Source organism: Grus americana, chromosome 1 (genome assembly GCF_028858705.1).
Source record: "Grus americana isolate bGruAme1 chromosome 1, bGruAme1.mat, whole genome shotgun sequence".
Taxonomy (NCBI): domain Eukaryota; kingdom Metazoa; phylum Chordata; class Aves; order Gruiformes; family Gruidae; genus Grus; species Grus americana.
The window spans coordinates 34,996,972-35,019,468 of NC_072852.1; the positions used below are offsets into that span (position 1 = coordinate 34,996,972).

General features: G+C 36.8%; 1 protein-coding gene across 3 annotated transcripts in view; it reads right to left on the reverse strand.

The window, feature by feature from the left end:
- Positions 1-426: 426 nt before the first annotated feature.
- SCAF11 (SR-related CTD associated factor 11) overlaps positions 427-22,497 on the reverse strand; it is a 42,694-nt gene continuing 20,623 nt past the window's right edge. For 2 of the 3 annotated variants that reach the window (XM_054827832.1, XM_054827838.1), the window contains exons 4-15: positions 20,617-20,694; positions 18,798-18,895; positions 18,590-18,657; positions 17,900-17,955; positions 15,538-15,644; positions 14,525-14,614; positions 13,128-13,234; positions 7,529-10,048; positions 4,805-5,148; positions 2,088-2,306; positions 1,541-1,660; positions 427-1,173 (exon numbers count right to left, since the gene is read on the reverse strand). In XM_054827832.1, the coding sequence (XP_054683807.1) occupies positions 1,045-1,173; positions 1,541-1,660; positions 2,088-2,306; positions 4,805-5,148; positions 7,529-10,048; positions 13,128-13,234; positions 14,525-14,614; positions 15,538-15,644; positions 17,900-17,955; positions 18,590-18,657; positions 18,798-18,895; positions 20,617-20,694 (3,936 nt within the window). In that variant the 3' untranslated portion in view covers positions 427-1,044. The remainder of the gene's footprint in view (positions 1,174-1,540; positions 1,661-2,087; positions 2,307-4,804; positions 5,149-7,528; positions 10,049-13,127; positions 13,235-14,524; positions 14,615-15,537; positions 15,645-17,899; positions 17,956-18,589; positions 18,658-18,797; positions 18,896-20,616; positions 20,695-22,497) is intronic. The other variant, XM_054827848.1, reaches the window with a different exon arrangement.

Genomic DNA, 22,497 nt, shown 5'->3' on the forward strand with positions numbered 1-22,497 from the left:
CCACCTTTGCTTTTAAAATGCCTGCACTCCCTCTACCAACCTCTCCACATCAAAGTGCTGGGGAGAGTACAAAAGCTGTTGCACATGAGTTCAGGTTGCACACACGCAAGGATACCAGTCTGGTGGTTCGTGCTACAGTCCCTGGTTAACAATGAAAGTATTATGCAGCCAGGATTGGCACAACTGGTGGTCTCTGACCAACGGGAACCAGTAACAAATTCCAGCTTTCTTGATTTTACTAGAAGAAGAAACTGGTTTATGTTCCTGAACATCCAGCTCTAGCCTACTACTTCCCTACTAACTCAGGGCAGGGTTAGACATGAACTGAGGTTGTCAGTGTGTGGTGAATGAGGGCTTTCAGCACATAAAAATTATTCAAGTTCATCCCACTATCTTGAAACAAATGGAAAAACGTCACAAACAAAACCAAGCAGCATAATTTTTATTTGGTGTTACAACAGATGTGCAGCGCCCAGGGTTTTGGGCACTGCATTTTACTGTTTATGATTTTCCTTTTTAAAATCTAAACAGTTCTTCTGTTCAGACAACTCCATGTGCTTTTTTTATATACACATTGTGACCCCTGCATTCAGCCTGTCCAGTTAACGCTAAAATATTTGTCAAGGCAATACATTATTTTATCTTTGCTATAATTAGGGAGAAATCAAAAGAAAAATTTTACTTTAATCTGACCGATTACATGTACTGTACATACCTGTTCCAAACCCACTGTACGCAGAAGCTTCTAATTTAATGCACTCTGTTATTCAAGTCAAAATGCTGTACATCTAAGTATCCACACAATCGTACATTCCTAATGATTCTTCTTTACACCTTTATTTTTTTTAGACATCTGCTTTAAAAAGGAATAAAGAAGTTGCCCTGTAGATCTATATTTCTTTAGAACAAAACATTATATACTACATTGAAAAATAATTTTATCAAAACCAGATTCAAATCACTGTCATGTACAATTTTCAGTTAACGGTTCATGTTGAAATTGCACTTTGCAGATAGAATAAAATTAAAAACTGAAAGCATGTTCTATTTCCTTTCACAGGACACCGCCTCTTCGGGATTTTTCTTCCGTGAATGTTTGTATTTGTCTACATACGCTTTCACTAGATTTGCCACTTTTGCAGAATTAACTTCTCCGCTCTTGCTATGACAAACCTACAACAGTTTTAAAGAAAAAAAAAGTTTGAAACATTTCTGTCGATTTGCCACTGTTCCACATTATGTATTCATTTCCCCAAGAGCCCAGGGTTCTCCATCTCAGGCAGAACAACTTCAGAATCTCCTAATACTTCCCAACTGCTTTCCAAATACCTCTGAATTCCCCTTCAACTCTTTCACACAATAAATGAGTTACCTTCTGAGGAGCTGAGAAAGCTCTCGTGGATGGACAAAGACCAAAGTATTTTTGCTTTTCCTGTTCCCTCTCCCAGCAACTACCAGTTGTTCCCATGAGATTAAGAAATCCACCCCAAACCCTACCTCAACTGCAACACATGCATTTCAGATTACTAGATCAACTTACTTTATCTACAGCTTTCCGTACAATTTCTTTGTATTCTTCCTTAGTGATGTCTTTATTTTGGTAGAAAGGTTTAATAGCTAGTTTGACCTCTTGTGCCGCTTTTTCTTGAATTAACAATTTCTGATGAAAAAACAAACTTGAGTGTTATTTTTCACTGCCTGCATAGGTTTCTTTTTACCAATCACAAACTGAAACTTTACAGGAAGAAGTCGCTACAGAAGACTAGAAAACCCCGCTCCCCTCGCTCACATTGTAGCTCTCGTGAGAGCTGCCTGGGTTTTACTAAGAACAGAATATTGTCCCACAGCAATTACAATATTATTCATAATCGTGTAGCTTTAAAGAAGATGACATTAAAGAGAGTCAGCTTGCTCATTTATGTCCTACAGCTGCCACAGAAGTATCACATACACGATGGTATCAAGTATATTACACAGAAGGGGTATTGTCATAGTTTGCTACTTTTTAGCATATCAGAATTTGTGTATATATAATATATAAATAAATAAAACAGTATATATAAATATACTCTGAACTTTGAACTTGCCTGGTCCTTCTTCGAGCTATCTGCACTGGCTTCCACTGTTACACTTGCTTTGTTTTCTCCCAATTTTACAGCTGCATTAGAGCTTTTGATGTGACTTGATGACGTCGCGTTACCCGAACTTGGTCCCTGAACTGTTCCCACATTTCCCAGGACTGCTGTTGGAGCAGGCAAGGCTGGAGCACTCATGTTATTACTTACATGAGCAGCGTTTGGAATACCCTGTTTTGAAAAGTTACCAGTAGTTAATACATTATCCTTCAGTATGACAATGTGCCTTTCTAGAAGCCTCAGCAACTATAGAAAAAGCCTCAGTATTACATGCTTTGGTTCATTAGCTAGTTTCTTTCCACACTATCCATCATTTTGGAACGTACTTATAGTCTATCAGATCTACTCAAAGGAGAAAAAAAATAGAGCTTGAAAAGTCATGTTGCCACTTGAAACAAAGCTTGAAACCACGTCACCACTGCGGTTGCTAGATTCTGGCTCCGATCCCAGTGATAAAGCAAAGTATCCTGCAAACAGGCATGGAGGGTGTTACGCAAGAGGAAGGACGCTTATGGCTGCAGAACCTCTCTGCTTGCCACACGGCAGTATAGGAAGCCCTGTTTTGTAAATCACATGAAGAGGTTTTTAAAACTTGGCACCTAAACATACTTACAAAAAGTTACCTCAAACCTCACTTGCATTCCTGCATCATAACAATGCCGCTTTGAAAACATTTATTATCCTATCTGTTATCAGCTTGAACTTGTGAGTAAATTTCAAATATAAACACACCGACGAGTCTACTTGAGGCTAGAGGTGAAACGCTGCATCTGTTCTTCAGGAAAAGCCATTTTCTGTACATTTCCAAACATCACCAAATGATACCATGGGCACTGTCGATACTTTGGAACCGAAAAATTAATCGGCTCGCAGACCTCAGACAGAGGTCATTTTTAGCAAAAGTCAAGGTGGCATCCTCCCAACATGTTTCTGGCAGGCTGCCCTAACTCCTACTTTTTTGCAGGTCATCACCATTACTTTTTTCACATCTGCATTTATCCAGATGGAAAATAATGAAACAGGAATTTGACCTCCTTGGAAAGGACACAGATACTGAGCTGTTTATAATCAGTATGCTAACGCTTGCCACTGCGTGCTCTTCATCCTCCTTTCAAGAGGAAGGACAGGTGGAGTCCCACAGCAGTCAGTAATTTCCACTGTGCTACCACCAAGGACTCGTGCAGTGAAAGCTCAAAGAAAAAGCAGCAGCAGCTCCCAAAAGCACTCAGGTTCACGGATGCCATTCCACAAAGAAGGTAAGAGCAACAAACATAACAGGGGCTTTACTAACAAATAACTGTATTTTGGAGCAATACACACTCTTTATAGAAACATATTTATTGCTGCATGAGATACTCTATTTCACAGAGTTCTGTAGCCCACGTTCTGACTTCTTATATTTTTAGAGGTTAAACCTACTGCATTTCCAATTCTGAAAATATTTTCATAGCAGGCATTAATCAAATCAACAAGCAATCTACCAGCATTTTAGTCCCAATAGTACCTTGCAGAGTATTAAAGTATTTCATATGGCCTGTAACCCCACTCAGTATTTCCCACAGTACTTAACTCCTTTTGTTCTAAGTTAATGAATATGAATGGATAACAGCAGTTGAAAGTGAAAAGAATGTAGGCCATTTATCAGTTTGCTTCAAATCTTTAGAGATGATGCATGAAAACAGAGGGTTAGAAATCGTTTTTCTAGGACATCACTTTTTCAACCTGGGATGCAGGGGAAAGCATCTTAGGTTAGAGCAGGCAGCCTGCAACAGCAGAAAAGCACAAACCTCAGTCACAGATGCAGCGTTACATCTCCTCACAGGGCCATGTATTCTCCTGGAAGTTGTTCATATTCCTTTCCCTGATATAAAAGCTCTTAATATAAACAGCTGGCTACAGGAGGAGCTCACATACACAAAGGCTGTTTAAGATAGGCACAAAAAGATGGTCTGACCTGCCCCAAGCACGGCAGAGTCTTTTTGAAACTGGAGAAATGAATTGTGAGTTAGGTTTCAAACAGGACATGCAAAAACAGGAGAATCAGGCAAGAAGGGGGAAGTAAAACGTACCAGAGAAAGCTTGGAAATTATTAACAAAGAGGCTCAAAAGATTAAACAGAATAGAAAATGTGTGTGTGGGGGGAAGCCGCTGAGATAGTGACAGCTGGAGAATGAAAGTATGGAACAAATGGGTGCCATGCGGTACTTGATAATTTTCTTCTGATACACCCCATGGGATGAGAACTGCAACAAAGAGGTTGAGGTCACTTCCTACGCGCTGCTGAAAAGGGATTCAAGCATTTTCTAAAGCTTAAAAATCAGGTTTTGAAAGGGAAAGCTTAGTTTTGGAAACAGGGCACTTCTCAGAAGAAAAAGGTAGTGGACAACGTTGATGAAATTTTTTAGTGTTCCATTACCAGCTGGAACACCTTGTTACCACAAAACCCCAGTCATGGTGGTGTGTATTAGTATTAAAAAGCTACAGCCCCAAAACAACCCATATCCTCATGGATACTTCCACTTTAAATTTCGTGTGGGGTGGAAGACAGACAGGCAAGAGAGAAAGAAACTGCAAGTATAAATTTATCAAGACTATGGTATTCAATGTAAGAAACCCTTAAGTGGTATTACTTCAATACTGCTCTTGCCTTGGCTTCTGATAAAGCATACCTGCAATTGTTTTCCATCTTGCTGTGAAGCAATGTAGCTGACTTGTTGAGATGGTGGGGGTGGAGGTGGAGGCGGAGGTAATCCCTGAGACAAATTTGTGGGAGCAGCTACCTGTATGAGAGGCACTCCGGTAGGGAGATGCATGGGCATCGGAGGGTGGATGTTGAAAGGACTGCGTTGCATATTCATCATGGGAGGATGGACACCCACTGGATACGGAAAGATATTCATGGGTTGGTGCTGTGCATTCACTTGTGGCATTACATTCATTTGTTGCTGCATCATATTTATTGGTAACTGAGAACCATCACTTTGCTGGTTGCCTTGGTCTTTGAGGTTTGGATCTATCAAAAGAAAAATCAGACAGTATATAAAGTAGAAAATCTGTACTTCATAAAGTAGAAGTAGAGCCAGGTGTCAACACTCTTTATGAAGTATGGAGTATCAAAAAGCTTTCTATCATCTGAGTATTTTAAAGATATTGCATTACATTATTACACTCATCACCAGACATGTCACAGAATCACATAATCATTAAGGTTGGAAAAGACCTCTAAGATCATCAAGTCCAACCGTCAACCCAACACCACCATGCCTACTAAACCATGTCCCAAAGTGCCACGTCTACATGTTTTTTGAACACCTCCAGGGATGGTGACTCCACCACCTCTCTGGGCAGCCTGTTCCAATGCTTGACCACTCTTTCGGTGAAGAAATTTTTCCTAATATCCAATCTAAATCTCCCATGACGCAACTTGAGGCCATTTCCTTTTGTCCTATTGCTAGTTACTTGGGAGAAGAGACCAACACCCACCTCACTACAACCTCCTTTGAGGTAGCTGTAGAGAGCGATAAGGTCTCCTCTCAGCCTACTTTTCTCCAGACTAAACAATCTCAGTTCCCTCAGCTGCTCCTCATCATGTCACAGAGCCAAATACTAGTTTCTGAGTTTAAAAAGTTCAGGTTACTAGGGAAGTCTCAATTTTGAATTTCTATTCTACTTGTTCCCACAACACAGCTAATAAATTATTTCACTGCAACAAAACAGTAATTCTCCCCCAAACAGCAGGAAGACAACACAACTTATCCAGCTTCTGCAATTGCAGGTTAGTCATACGTTATCACATATGCAACGCTCTGCTCCCCTTTGCCTGATTCACACACACTCACTGCAGCTATTTCTGGTAACTGTAGAAATACTCTGCTGGGTTTTTTTTTCACTGAATAATAAATCTTCCTCAACCAATTTCAAAGATGTTCATATTCAGAAAGAATTGTTCAAAAACCCTGTAAATGGTACAACAGGTAAAGCCTAGAAGTAAAAACAACCTCTGGGGTGGCACTTTAAAAAATTACTATCTGTCTTCAACAGAAGCTGAAAAGTTAAACTCTAGATACAAGCAGCAAGCCTTTCATAAGTCAAGAAATTAGTTCTGAGAAACAGTTTATGGGTTATAATTCAGATGTCCTTCCCTTAGAATCCCTTCCTTGAGGAACCCTGTCTCCTAATTCACAGGGAATGAGATTTAAACCCTTATGCCTCACCCCAAATCACCTTTTTTAAAGATCACAGGATAAACAGAATCACTGAGGTTGGAAGGCCACCTAGTCCAACCCCCCCTGCTCAAGCAGGGTCAGCAAAAGCAGGTTGCCCAGGACCGTTTTGCCCAGAACCATGTCATGATGTCAACCTAACCTGTTTTATCCAGTTTTGAGAGATCACTGTACTATTCTCAGCTGAATTCACATTCCACAAGTGGACACAACAGTGTATTGCTGCTGAACTATGTGAAATAAAGTCTGTAAATCATACAATACTTTCAACTAAAGGTTTGATAATTTTTGCCTGCAGCGGACTGAAGGTTGACAAAGTTGCCTCAAAACTAAGAAGCCGTTGATGCAGTTGTCTCTGAAAAGAGGAAGAAAACTGCTGGCGTATATGATGAAAATGGATAAACATGTAAGACAAAACAAGGAGACAATGGGAAAGTGCAAATGTGGTTGCCTTCAGAACTGGATTTTACAGTTTTTAAATACAATTCATATCTGTCTTTTACTTCAGAGCATTAATAATCTGTGGATGACTTCTTCACTATTCAGAATCAAATCTCATCCACAGTTAACTCACTTTCTACCAAGAAGTTTATTTCTGTCAGGGCAGTTACTTTTTGGATACAAAATACTAAAAAATATTAGACTTCCATTGAGACTTTAGAGGAATTTAATGCTAAAGTACAGTAAAAATACCAGGTTTGCATTTATAAATCTCCCTAGATTTTTTAGGCATACAAAGAGGAAAATGCTTATTTAGAAGCAAGATAAATGTCAACATAATCATCTGTCATCTCTGGAATCTACTGTGTGGGTCTGCACAGGCAAATGCAAATCTCATTGAAAAAAAGTACATTTTAAAAAGACGTGCAGATGCTAACAGTAAGCATGAAGAGGATATGCTTTCTCTTCAACCAAATCGATTTACCTAACCAGCACTCTTCAGATGCATAGTCCTTAAATTACAACTAACTATAAACAAAACCAAAAAGCCATCAAAACACAAGAAATCTCCAAACTCCACACCTACAAACCTCCATGTTGCAAAAAGACCATAGATTCATCCTGAATTATTTTGAAGAACTATTCAACTCAGGATAGGCCAATGTGATTAGGATTTTACTCGGCTACTGTACCTGTGACTAAGCTTTTATGTTTCAAACCCATGAATACCTTGTTCAGGTGTCTCCTCTTCTTGTCTCATTCCCCATCCAGACTGCGGGCTTGACGAATTCCGTCCTCTTCTTGAATAATAATTCTGCACATCAGCAGGTAAAGTCTTTCTTACAGCCCAGCTGGATGCAGATGTCCACCCAGATCTGTCAGCAGGTGTATCGAAAGAATAATCTTGTTCGTTCTTACGCTTGTATGGCTGATGTTCTGGGCACCTTGAAGTTTCATTCCCAGAACCACTGGAGTTCCCTGAGACAGGTTTTCTATTTTGCCAGTGATTTTCACTCTGGTCTCCATACATGAAGCCACCTCTTCCACGCCCACCTCGGCCACGCTGACCTCTACCTCGATTTGGAATCCAACCTGAACCAAAGTTTTTATTCCAAGACTGTCCTGAATTATCATGCCTGCTGTCATCCCAATGTGGTTTATCTCTCTCTCTGTTCCTGACTTCTGGAATAGAGTTTATCCTTTCCATTACCCAGTCTGGACAATCATTTCTCCGCTTGTCTGAAGAACACTGATCATCATTGTTTTTTTCTGTATTGTCCTTCTCTTTTTTAAGATTTTCATTCTGTTTTTCTTGATCACTTCTTCTGTATCGATCATTTCCCCTGGGACTCCTCCAGCTGTCATTTGCCCATCTGTCTTTCCATCGAGGTGAATGACTGTCCCTCTCATTTCTAGAGAACGAAGAACCTTTATTTCTTGTCCTAGATCGCGATCTTGACCTAGATCGTGACCGTGACCTAGACCACCTCCTATTTCTTCTTTCTCTGTCACGATCTCTTCTTTGACTATCTCTATCACTGCTTCGAGACCTAGATTTTTGCCTTGGAGACGAATCCTTAGTTCTTGACCGAGAAGATGATCTCCTACTTTCCCTGACAGTTTCCCTTTTGGGAGATCTAGACGGTGTTTTTTTCTCATCTTTGAGCGTCTCTCTCTTTGGAGACCGAGATAAGGATCTCCTTCCTTCCCTGACAGTTTCCTTCTTGGGTGATCGTGAGCTCCTGTCTCTGGTCATCTCCCTTTTAGGGGATGGTGACTGAGATTTCCTGCCCTCTCTCCTAGAAGGAGACCAAGTTGTTGATGGAGAGTGAAATCTAGACCTTCTAGTTCGAGTCTTTTTATCTTTTTTGAGTTCTGACTGGCACTCTCTTTCTTGAGGAATAGTTTCATCTTTTTCATCAGAAAGTCCTGAAGCTGATGTACAGTTTCCCACATCACACTGTAAAGAGTTCACTTTTCCTTGCTCTGTACTTTCAACTGGTGGTAACTGCTCAATCTGAGGTTCATTCTGATCACTGCAAAATGAGTCACAATCCATTGGTATCATTTCATTGTTATCTTCACCAAAATGTTTATGTTCAGCATTTACCTGCGGTGACTCTGAAGTTCTAACCTCTTCACTTTCTGGCATGGTGTTCTCTTTTAAGGATTGTTCTGATGTACTGTCCGTAGAAATACTGTCTATTAATGTATCTGGTTCTTCATCTTGAACAGTTTTTAAGTTTTCGATATTTGTACTTGCACAGTCTACTACTGCTTTTTCTTCAGCCTTGGAATCATCTACTTCTATGGCTTCTGGATGGTCAGGCAATTCGCTTCTGGGACTCTCTAATGGCTGATCTTTTCCCAAAGGTTCTGGATATTCCAACAATTCATTTTCTGGACTAGCTATGGGTTGATCTACTTTTGTCAAAGTTTCTACGTTCTCCAACAATTCATTCTGAGGACTACACAATGCCTGATCTACATTTTCAAAAGTTGCATGGTCACATGCTTCATCTCTGGGACTGGCTACTGTTTCCATTTGTTCAGGAGTATTTTCACAGATGTCCTGATTTTTAAGATCTACATTTTTTTCAGTAACTCCTTTTACTTCAAATTCTTGATTTTCGCCCCCTGAAGTTAATACTGGAGGTTCTTGGACAGAAAAACTTACATCCGTGTTGCCTGAAGTATCTTCAACTTTGTCACATTCTTCTGTAGTTTCCTCAGTTTCTGCATGTTCACTACAGCTTTCCAATCCATTAGCAGATTCTGTTTCCACATTATTTCTCTGTGGAAGGCTTGCGTTACTGCTTTCATTATCTGACTGCTGGTCTTTATCTAATGTTAGAACTGCTTCAGACTCAGCAATGTCATCACCTTCCACTGAATCACTGGACGATTTTTCAGAACGTGCAGAACTTCTCAGTTTCTTTTTAACCACAGGTGTTTGTTGTTTAACTATTCTTTTAGACTTTCGTTTTGGAGGAGCCTTCTCTGATTCTGAAGGAGATTTATTCAGAGATGAGTTATTGCCATCAGGGGCACCACATGCAGAACTGCTTGACCGAGGTGAGCTCCGAGATTGACCCAGAGTCTCATTTTTGCTGTTTCGTGCAGACCTTCTTCTAGGAGTAGTATTAACTGATTTCCTTCTATTTCCTCTAGTGCCAGACGAACCAGAAGCTTGCTTTTTCTCTTCTCCCTCTTGGGTACATGCAACAGCATATCCTTTGCCTGAAGATTCTAATAAAAGCAGAATACATTAAAGTTTGATGATGATAATAATAATAATTATTATTTATCCAAACACAGCTAAGCACATAAAATGACCTTCTCCAGTTTAACAGATATCCTCAAATAATACAATTTAAGATTTAGTATGAAATGTTGCCACAGCATTTTTTTTTTTGTGCAGACTTTTTTTTTTTTTTTTTTAAGAACAGAATCAAGCTAACAAAGTGATACCTTAGACATTGAGACACACATTTTATAAACATTGCTGGCATGGCTACATGGACATTAATGGCATTCATGATGAAACTGCTATTGATGTTGCTGTTCAAAGATAGTCAGCATTTAAGCTATTAAAAAAGTAACAAATTAACCACACAACACTGTTAGCATATAGCAGTACCTGTCATTCTAAAACGTTAGCCTGCTGGCAGTGAAGCCTCAGTATTACAGAAGTGAAGCTCAATAGCACAGAAAGTGCCATTTTTAAATGGTCATCAATGGATGATCACATGGGAAGCAGTTGATCAGAAGCAGCAATGACAGCATACCTCTCTACACAATCTAATTTCAGATAGTGCAAACTCATTCATGACTTCTAAGACAGACCCTGCACACTCCATGACAAACTGGACTTAAATTCTGCCGTAAGGCCCCCGGGGTGTGTGCAGCGCCTAACAAACTGAATAAGGAGTGCAAGTTCTAAGACAGCCTAGGGTGCATAAAACCCCCCTAAAACTCTAAGAAGAATGACTGTAAGTCACACACAGCAACACAGCAGTTCTTGTGTTGATACTGTATTAATTTATTTCATGCAACCCACAATTTGACAAAAGTTTTTGTAGGGAAGCCAAGGGTTATATTCATTGCAAAGGGAACAGACTGTTCTCTTGATACCTATGAAAGCTTATGAGGGACAGCTCAGGAATTAAAGATTAATGATAATTAACTAAGTATGCTTGAATGTAATACTCTTTTCAGAACTAAATCAATTTCTTGAGATGTCCATTAAGTCGTGTAGACTTCAGAAAGCATTAAGGATTTGGTGTGTAAATTAGGGGCTTTTTACAGCTTCATTTTCATACACAAATAGTAGAAACTTGCTAAGAAAGATTAATTTCTATGGATTTTGCAATGTATTTATCACATCACACAGAGTCTTGATTCTAACTCTGTATAATGTAGTTATTTCCCATGCTTTTACTGCACTATTTGTTTAATGTATTCTTAAACAAATTATATAAAAATAAGATAGGAATAAGACACATATGTAACAGCACAAAATACTCTATCATTTACTACTTTGTTAGCAGAATCAAAACCATACCACTGTCCATTAAATGTAAACTTAGCATCTGATAACCTTAAAGCAAAAAAATATAGTTTTGAGTTTTGGATGTTGATTAGATCAAATTATCACTTAAGATAATGAAAACCAGTGGTATCAATGGTATAGAAGGCACCATATGTTTCAAGAAAACAACATGTGTGGTAAAGAACTTCCAATGGAGTTTTAGGTGACTGGCATTATTTGAGGTATTTGAACATTACACACCTGAAGTTCAGGCAAGAACGTATGGAAACATACAAAAATAACTTAAGAATGTATTTGCTGTGTCTTGTTAGTGTGATAATTTCACATTTCAAAATCACACCTTTAAGAGAGGAAGTGGAATGCTTACGTAAAACATATCAAAGTTCTAATCAAGATGACAAATGAGAAAATTCTGTTCTAAATATAAATTTAAAAACAAAAATATCTGGAAAAATAATTTCCTTTTCTTTTGCTGTCAAGATTCAAACTCAAAATCTCCTGCCTCTCCCAAAATATAGCATAAGGGATTTAGTTCCATGTTCTGTCTTAGGAGTTGACAATGTTATCAGTATTTGTAGATCAGTTGCTGATATTATCAACAGCAATTACTTACATGTTCTAAATAGTCTAATGTTGAAAAATAATTTGGAGCTTATTTAAATAGTCTTTGTCTGATGAGAGGAAAAAAACCTGTTGTTTCAGGTTTGGGGTTTTTTTGTTTGGTTGGTTAGTTAGTTTTTTAAATGCTTCTGGTGCGTATTAACAAAGAAGCCTGACTCTGTAAGTAGAAAGGTGAAGGGAAGTCCAGAGATATGAGCCAGCATGTACATTCACTACTGCTAGAAGCAGAAATTGTTAAGCATCAGTTAAATTGCACTGCCAAACATCAGAAGCCTAAGAAAGCAACCTATCCATTGTTCACTGGAAAATGCAGAAGTGAAATAAGTACCTTTAACAAGAATGCAGATGAATGAATAAAGTATCTTTTTCATGATCCTTCAACTACTTAACCCTTTCCAGCAATTCACTTACTTCCTCACAATTTTTGTGAGCCCAGAGACCCAAATCTCTCCCATCTTTTTGCCTACTAGTCAAGTGAAAGTAGCAGAATTCCCAATTCAAAGAAGGTATCATTGCTAGCCTTAAAAAACAGTGCTCCTTTGTTTTCACCTCTTTGAACTTGTGCAGCCTGTTGGAAGAGAAACTACATTCTTGCTGAGTATGGAGAGAGAGACTATTAGATCAACCAGAGGAAGGTAATTCCTTTCATGTCTTTGTCTTCTGCTAAATTCCTGACAGACTCTGAGCTTGAGCACCTTTGCAAGCTTTTGCCCTGTAGGGCATGTAGGCACACCGGAAGAGATCCATAGGCTGCACTGTTTCCTGACTACTCCTCTTCTCTGTCAGGAAACAGTTTATTCCTCACACTGCACAATATACAACTGAAATATGTCCAGCAATTCATAATGTATCAAAATGAAATTTAGCCTTGAACAATAGGAAAAGAAGTTGTAACATGAAATAAAGTGTTGAATTTAGAAATGGAACTGATCTTCAAATGAAGAACAGTTATGCCAGTTTTGGGGTGGCTGGCTGACCTTCTATAGTCTAATTTCAGAAATAAACCAGTTGATTTTGAAATAGTACCAAACTGCAGCAAAACAGATATTTTTTTTCTATTAACTGTAACTATATACTCCGCTTTGATTTCTGAGCATCATATTTTAACAATACTCCACATGAGCTATAAATAAAACTTACAAAAAAATAGTTTACCAAAGTTTTCCAAAGGCCTGATATCTGTTGGAAGAATTGTCCCTGCCATTGCAGTAGAAGTGAGAAGAAAGGTCTCAGCTTCTGCTCCATAAGACATTAAAGGAATTCTGGAAAAGTAAAAGCATTAATATTAGCTGTTTTAGCTTGTTGTAGCAAGTTTTGGAAACAACGCACAAAACAAAACATTAGGCAACCTTGACACTTCCAACCTCATCACAGTTGGAGAGAAAGGCAAAGCTGACAGAAAACAAAACTTTCCTTCTCTAATTTCAGGCTTATATTAAGGCCTAATCCAGTACAACAGTTTGAACAAGGTACATTATGTTAAAGCAATATACATTTGGCTTTCTTCAAAACCAAACACAGAACTGTAACAGTCTACTCCAAATTAGTAGGCTATACTACTGGAAATGAAATTCTGAACACTGATTTAGTACTTCAGCAGAAGAATAGCCTTTTCTACAGAAAAATGAGAAATAATCTACACAATAGTTTAGTAAAGGCTTTTTTTTTTTTCCCCCAAACATACAAAATATATATATACTTATTCAGACTCCCTCAGTAAACCTTGGGCAAAAACAGGATTTAGTTATAGATCTACAATTTTTAAGTTATCACTGAGTTGGAATGAAACTTTCCATAAGAAAAAGTACATGTAAAAAAAAAAAAATTAAATTCATTCTTTAAATCCTAGGTGCAAATTTTAATTACAAATGAAAATCTCTCTCTCTTTTGTCTTTAGCCTTTGTTTTATGCCAAAGATAGTAAAGAAATAAGTAGTGAAATTAAGATCACGGACAGCACCTATTTTTTACTCTGTTATTTTAAAATCAGTTATTGTTATGCTTCTGCTTTATATTAATGAAAACATCCTTTGGGGATATTTTAACATCTGCTCTCTGACAAAAAAAAATGTTTTATGTTTTCTGTTTCATTGGATAGAACCCCTCTTAACTCCTTCTAGATGCATTTGTTTATAAACAATTACAGAAAGAAGTGTTACAACCAACCCGTGAAAGTGGAGGGATGAGAATCAGATTGATGTTAAAGCAAATGTAGTCTGATTTCTAATGTTAGAAATAATTTAAAAAGCACATTGAACACTAACTTCCAAATAGACAATATATTTTAACTTAATATGTCACTTTTTCCACAGAAATGTAAGATGCACAAGTCAGTGGGAGTTACTACGCTTGCCATGAGTATCAAAAAAAGCACTAAGATATACAGAAAAGAATCAATTGAATAAAACCAGCATGCAGCAAATACACAAAGATTTAGCAAGTTACATGCAAAAATTATTTAGTTTTATGATCCAATGATATTCTATCTAAGGAGCAATTTGAATTAATCAAATTCCAAGCCTGAAGTGTTATATTAAGATCCAAACAACATACCTTTCAACTCTAGCAAGCACAGATGAACAGGACAATTCCAGTTCTTGTCTCTTCTGTCTGATCGCTTCATTGACTTCTATAAATTCTGTACTGAAATACAAATTCCATACAAAAAGTTAACTTTGTACTACGATGACTTTGTATTTCAATAATTGCTTGACTTTTTTTTTTTTTATTTAACTGTAGTAGAACTTTCAACAGTCATGATGAAACTATGCATGGTTATTGTTTAGAAGGAAAAAGCAGTCATAGTAAACAGAAGTCCTAAATAAATGAGGCAGACAGAATGGAAAACAGGAGATGAAATGTGTCTTCTGGGCAGATGAAAGATGGAGAAACTCTGCATCCTTGACAAATTAATACTGTTGCATACATGGCAAAAGGTTTTTTCATTTACAGACTGCTAAAATATATAAACACAATAATTTTTTTATTAGGCCATGTGATCCAAATAATGTTATGGACTGTTCTTCTTCCATCTTCTCAACCAAAAAAAAAAAATTTTTTTTTTTTTTTTTTTTACACCCCTTCTTAAGTATTAGGCTCATTAAGCAAAATTGCTTCATGTATGTTTAAAGTATTCCTCTTGGAGTCAAGGAACAACAACAAAGATGATTGTTTCTGACGCAAACCAGGATATTTAGTGTTAACTGTTTTGCTAACTGCTGTTGTAATAACAGGACTAACCCTCTCCTATCCTGCTTCAATTCAGCAGGGAGTTTAAATAAGAGCTAAAAATAAAACTTATTAACTCATATTAAATCAACGAGATTAAAAGCACACACTTAAGTATTTTAATGTTGAACACATGACAGAAATTGTGGTGTGCCCTTAACAATACTCATTTTAAAATGTTTGTGTTTATCCTTTAACTGCTCTTCATCAATGAATTCATAAACCCAGCCAATCTTCAAAATATTTCAACATAGTATATACAGACAGAAGCAGAAGGAACTACAGCATCTACAATACAGTAACCCATCAGTTTATATTAAGCACTAGTATATACTAACCAGTCATTTCTACAGCTAAAAAAGGATTCTTCATTGCTACCACTGGCCGGAAGTGTGCTGAAGAAATTAGTTCTGAAGCAGTCATTCCAGCAGGTCTGTCTTCTGGGCTACAAAAAAAATTATTATGAATTAAAGACATCCAAAATAAAATAAAATAATTAACATTTAATACATGAAGATGCACTGAAATCATGTCAGCAAGACTTTAGCTCACAAAAAGCAGGCACCATAGTAGCGCTATAGTTATAAGCTGAGATTTGCAGTTACAGAAAACAAATTTTCTCTATTCGGTCTCTAAATATTCAACATCTGCTCTTTGCAGATAAAGTTTATGTTTTATATAGGCTTTCCACAGCAAAATCTTTAACCGTCCATACAGAAATTATGAATAAATGAGCCTGATCTTTACTATTTCATAGCTCCCATTTCTGCTACCTAATGAACCACAGTAAGTACAGCGCTAGCACCTTCAGACAGACCCCTTCGCAGCAGTTCACGGAATGTTTGCTTTCAAAGTAACACGAAAACCTAATGTAAGTACCTGGGATTTTCTTTTGGCTTCAAGTAGGACTACAAAATTGAAGATTGACTGGTGTGTCTGTTTATTGTCCCTCACACAAAGGCACTTTTCCCAGGCTACCACACTGACACATTTGCCTACGCTGACCATTTTTGCCATTTATATCCTTTCACCTAAAGGGTCAATGCCACCTCAAATCTGACTAAAACATTCCTGTTCATTCCCCATGACTGGTATGTTAAAATGGGAACTTACAGAGTCTTCCTGTCATTTTCTTTCAGAATATATTTACTCTGATGAAAAATAAACTTCGTAATGGGATGTATGTAAATACATGTCTCAAAAGTATGCCATCATTATCTATATGCTCCATCAAACTTTGGCACAGATTTGGTTTTGATGTTGGTTTTGCATGATTGGAACAGGCCCTATTTCATCAGTGTGCAAATTCTAAGTTTATCCTAAAAAGCTGTTGGGTTTAAGTTTTATTTTAAAAATACTATTATTCTGAACATTAACATTTCTCCCTCCATCTAAAAAAGCTATCCAGATGTTCCACAAATATCCTTATGAAGTGTTTGTTAGTAAATCATTGCTTTCTTTTAAATTCTTTTAAATTTTTAATGTGTATTGCATAGTTGAGTTCTGTACCTCCTCCTGAAGGTTTTTAATGGCTCTACTTCTGTTTATGCACCTTTTTTTGCAACAGGTAACCTTTGAGATATTAATGCTATTTAGTGCACGATAAATCAGTGAAACTAGATATGAAAGCATTTCACCAACATTGAATTCAAATTAGAGGTTGATCCACCATTAAGCCCTATCCTTCCAGTTTTAAACCTCTTCACTTCAATGAAAGGTATCTTTAACATTACGTGGAAACAGAACCAAAATTTCTAAATACCTGACTGAGAAGAGGAAGGCTGGAGCTCAAGATATCCCTGAGAACTGTGGTGTATAAGCACCAAATAAAAGTGACAGTTCAGGCTACCAGCTACTGAAAAGACACATGATGTAGTATGTACCCATATACTACGTGAAGCAAGGCAGCAGGCAAAACAGCAACTTGAAGACAGCTTTTCCTCCAAATTTTTAAACTTCAGGTAAGATAGAATGACATTTACACTTCAGAATGAAATTTATGGCCTAAAACTATTTCATGCAAATACATTTACAGGTACAGCTGAGTAAGCAAGCACTGATCACAAACTTGTGTCCCAGAGACATGAAATATTTTTGAAAGGAGGGAAGGCAGAAATCAAACAACAGAGCCTTTACAGGTCCTTATAAATTCTGCATGTTATAAGCCTGTGTTATAGGCTAAAACTTATGAGCTAAACAAGAAACCTGGAAACACAAACATTCTTGGGAGTAATCTCCCATTAAAAAAAAAAGTTGATAAATTGATGTAAACTATAATCTCCATGGCTTATTCATATAACAAATTACTTGGTTGATTACAACTATGTATTTTCATGAAAATAATGAAAACCTTCATATCCTTCATATAATGGTACTTGGCTAACAGCTTGTAACTGATACCATCTTCTTTTGAAGAAAGATGAAAACAGGGTAGTTACAGTATCTTATAATGCAACATCCTAATCTAAATGAAAATACTCAAGACCATAAAAATAAGTTTAATCTGAGAGAGAAGCTCATATAACCTAGCACTACATTCTAACTACTTCCTTCTAGACAAAAAGAGACAAAATAACAAAATTCGGATCATACTAAAATTAACAAATAGAAGTAGTTAACCTTAAAAATAAACAGAAAGGTAGTTTTAGAAATGCTTTAATGAAAAAAAAAGTTTACAAACGTTTCATTATCAGAACCAACCTTGTTTGCCTTCACAGACAAAGCTTTCTTGTTTCGTTTGTCATACAAAATATTACCTGTGTGGAATAAGAAACAAAACTTGGATCTTAACTTTAGCGTATTAAATTGTCAAAATCATTAACGCAATGAGAAGTTAATGAGAATGTATCTCAAGTATATCTACAATGTGTTTACAAGCTGAGTAAAATTAAAATGCATGCACCTTCAACACTACCTTTTTATATATCAAGCAGTTTTCACCTCTTCAGCTGTTTGTGTAGTTCCCAAAGTTATGAACAGACTTACCGAACAATATCTATTAAACAAGCCTCTCAAAATGGCAGCCTCAAAATACAACTAAGTGCTTCTTGTGTCTGAACTCTCACAAAAACATTTCCTGTGAATAAAAGCTAGTCATTAGCTGTGCACCAACTGTCTGATGCAGAAAATGATTTTAGGCTGAAACCAAATCCATTTCACTTGTGACTGAAATTGAAGAGTCAGTCTTTCCAGTAAAATAAGAAAAGTAGCTTCCCATACTGCAATTTTGTTCTCTTAAGTTCCACACTTCTATTCCTTGGTATTTGGTTTTCAAATGCAAATGGAAGTAATTAAAAATAAATAAATAAATAGGCTCATCAGGAATATAAATTCTACACTTTCTTAATGGAACCAGCAATTCTACCAAATAGAGGACAAATATCAACTTACTGTATTTTTTCTTCACAACTTTGCTTAATTTTGCTGCTAATGGCCCTCTGTCTCGACACACAGCTCTTCTGCGAGATTAACAAAAGACATTACAAAAGTTATTTCTGGGCAACTTAAAAAAACAATTCCAAGGTATACATTGTAAAACACTTGAATTTATATTTTGAATATTCCAATTAGAAAGCTTGAAATTAAGTGGACGACCAACCTCACAAAACTTTTCATCTTTGCATGGCTGTATTTTCCCTTATTGCAGGCACAGTTTTCCTCCTCTTCTTTCCTCCTTACTTGTTTTTTAACCTGAACCTGTATTGAAAAATAAAGTCAATCCAATCTACAATCTTAATACACAATAGCTTTAAATACATTCAAAGACTCTTAAGGTCTACAGAGAAAAATAAGCTTAAATTCTGTTTGGACTTGAAACTATTTCAAATCATTACTTCTTTAATCTCACAGTTTGCAGATTTGAAATTTTTTCATTTGTTTTTCATGAAATGGAAAAAACCCACTCCACCTTGATATGTATATTTGCTATGCCAGAGATGCATACTAATTCCACAAGACCAAAAATCCCTGAATGTTCAGACTGCCATGGCAAGTACCTCAAAGCTAAGCACTATCTTCCATTAAGAATTTGGAAGCTAAGTGTCTTAAACTAAATTGGGTGATCTGAATACACAAGGTTCAGCCTGGGAGAACGCTGAACTACCACTCAATTTCAAATGCTTCCCCATAATTAAAAACTACCCGGTTTTCCTCTAGAGTAAAATAACGAATGGATTTCATATAACATTGGGTTGGTTTTTTTTTCACCTCGCCAAAATTCTAAGAAAGCAATACAATTCTTATTACATACCATGAAGTTATTTCAACAGTTACACTGCAATTGTTTGTATTAGGTATTTTGTATTTCTTCATTCTAGAACCTTGGTTTTACAAGCAACTCCTTAAGCTATTCCAATTATGAACATAAGAAAGGGCAAGGTGGCAATGTCCTGACAGAGCCCCTGCTAATGTTGACCACCATGTCAGCATTTTTCAGCACACATATCATCTACCCCTACTGCTCCAGTGGCTCTTTTTCAGAGCAGGACCCTTGTTCTCTGCCTGCCTGTTTACACTGCAGTTCTATGAACAAGAACCCTTAAAAGTATATTTTGATACAGCCTTTACACTCTTCCAAATGAAAACTTCAGTTTATCTTTTTTCACCTGCTTCCTTGATTCTTTAAAAATAATGAAGATCTAGAAACCATGTTAGCATATTTTGAGAAGGAAGTATCTGTGGCTGTCAGTCTGGTTCCTTTGCAGTTGACTACTTGGGCCTCTAGAAGCACGAGAAATGGGTAGTAGGAGCCTGTTTCTAAATGTAGCACAACGCAAACCCAACAGCTTCGGAATTACTTATAACCATAATTTCACCACAGAATTTCAAAACTGTACACAGAATTATCAGCATCTTTCGATACAGATTTTCAAGATCATCTGTCAGAAACAAGTTTTATTTTCCTACTTAATAAGTTACTCTCCACAGCAATATTAGTCAGAATATTTGAAAGCTGAAAAATTCAGAAGTTTAGGTTGAAAAAGGCTTAGCATTAATTGATTCCTCTTGCCTTCATGAGTTTTGTCTATGAAATGGAGGTTGTGAACACACAAGATTCACCTCAGCTAAAAAAAAAAAAAAGGCAAGACTGCATGCTAATTGATATAGCACTTGTTTACAAAACCTGGTTAAAAAACACTTTGAGACCAATTACTATACTTCTATTCTTGGATATATCAGGAACACTTAAAGATAGTATAAAGTAGCAACAGCAGCTTTGCGATTATTATTACTGTAAACATTTGCTTTAAAAAAATAATTAAGAATAATCCCTAGCTTCGAATATGTAATAGAGACATTAAAGCAATAATTATTCATTAGGAAAGCTTATTTAACACAGATGTATGAATAAAAGGCTGCAGCATAACTTGCGTGTTCCTATGACTGAAATTATTTAAGAAATTAAGTCTGGAACTTACCTTTATCTGCTCTTCTAATGCATCAAGCCTGCATACTGCTTGAAATGGTCTGCGATCAATAGGACATGAAGCCCGTGTCTGAAAAATTTGTAATAAATTAGAAGTCTCATTTTTCTGTTCTTTTGTTTGCTATTATACTAGCCTCCAGAAATACACAAAATTACAACTTGTTCGCATTAAGAATGTATTTGCACACATTATCCATACACTCAGCATTTTGTTTCATATAAGTAGATTTCACCTTAGGGGAAAATCTAAAGGAAACTCAGAAGTTGTCTTCAAAAAAAGGAAAAGTATTTTACATCGTTAGCTACATTTTTAAATCCCTGTTAGTTAACTCATGATTTTATACCAATATACAAATGTCCTTTTTATTTCTTATTGTTCTAATGTTTTATTTCCTAACTTTTTTTCAAAATAAAGCATGTTGGGTCATGTCCCCCTGCAAAACATAAAAGTGGGAAGACCAACAACAAACAGGGTAACACTTTCCCTCATCTTGCATATCTGTTTGACTATATTACATCTATTTTTTTTTTTTGCAGTCAGCAGAGAGAACTGATTCCCACATTTAAGACAACTTAAGTTTTACAAATCACTTTGCAAGAGAATGGAACTGAAGGTGGTTATTTTACCCTACAGTTTGGTGGAAATACAGATTTATTGGTTTTCCTCCAATCACATAAATGCCCTCTTATTGAGGCCGCACTACCTCAGATAACACGCACACACAGAGAACAATAAAATGTTATTTACCATAGAATAGGGAAGCTTCAACTGAAGCTCCACCCAACTGGATTATGTAGTGAATCAACTTTCAGAGAAATCCATATTAGATATTAGTTTTTGCTGCTAGAGAACTGCTTATTCATTTTAATTCCATATGTGTTTGGGGGGTTTGGTGGGTTTTCTTTGGTTTGGTTTTTTTGTCATCCCCCTCATTCATTCCATTGGCCTTCACAGGCTCAGTTCAGAACTCTTATAAACCAAAGAAAAAAACCCCACACCCAACCTTCCATCCCTAATCATCCACTGAACAAGAACCAGTACATGAATAGTATGCCCTTAAGAGGCATGCAGCTTCTTCCCTTAAGAGAACTACCAGGGTATTACACTTTTTATTTATGCAAGCAAGACACAGTATTAGAATTGCATAAGTAGCTATGAGAAATTTGCACATGAACTCTGTCCTGAAATTCAGTGAACTTCATTCTTGTCTTTTCATTGGGGCTTTTAATTTTGCAGTTGATTCTGTTCTTTTCTCAATTTCAAAGAGTGCTCAACTGCTTTTTCACCTATACAGCCCTCAAACCTTGAGCATTCAGGCAGCTTCTGATTTCAACTGAACTAGACAGAACAAAGTTAGACTGATTAAAAAAAAAACAAAACACGAAACAAAAACAAAAAACCCCCAGGGGTAGTTTCATGAACAAGTTGTTCAACAAGAACGTAAGTTAAAGCTATTACCTCTCCTTTTGATGCTCTGCTATTTTATCCTAACTAAAAACTTCCCCCTGTTGGGGGATACCATTGTTCCCTGCAGTGTCATGGCCTTGCTTAAGAAAAGCATATTGGGTAATTAAGCCAGATCCCTAAGGACTCAGATCATGAAGAGGGTTTTTGTCTGGTAGTCAACATAAAGCTATCCCACAGTAACACTGCAGTGTATTGTTCAACTGGGATATTTGATAGTATGCAATGTGCTGTAACTGTTGAATTAGCTGCAAACTTCAAGGTAAATACTTGCATTCTTAGATGTACCAGACTGTCCAAGATAGGTAGGAGGAAGTTAATTTTCTTAGTCATTTTCAGTCTCATTTCAGGATTTACCTTAGCTGAAAAGTAAGTTTTTCCAAGAATACAATCTGTTTCTATATTAAA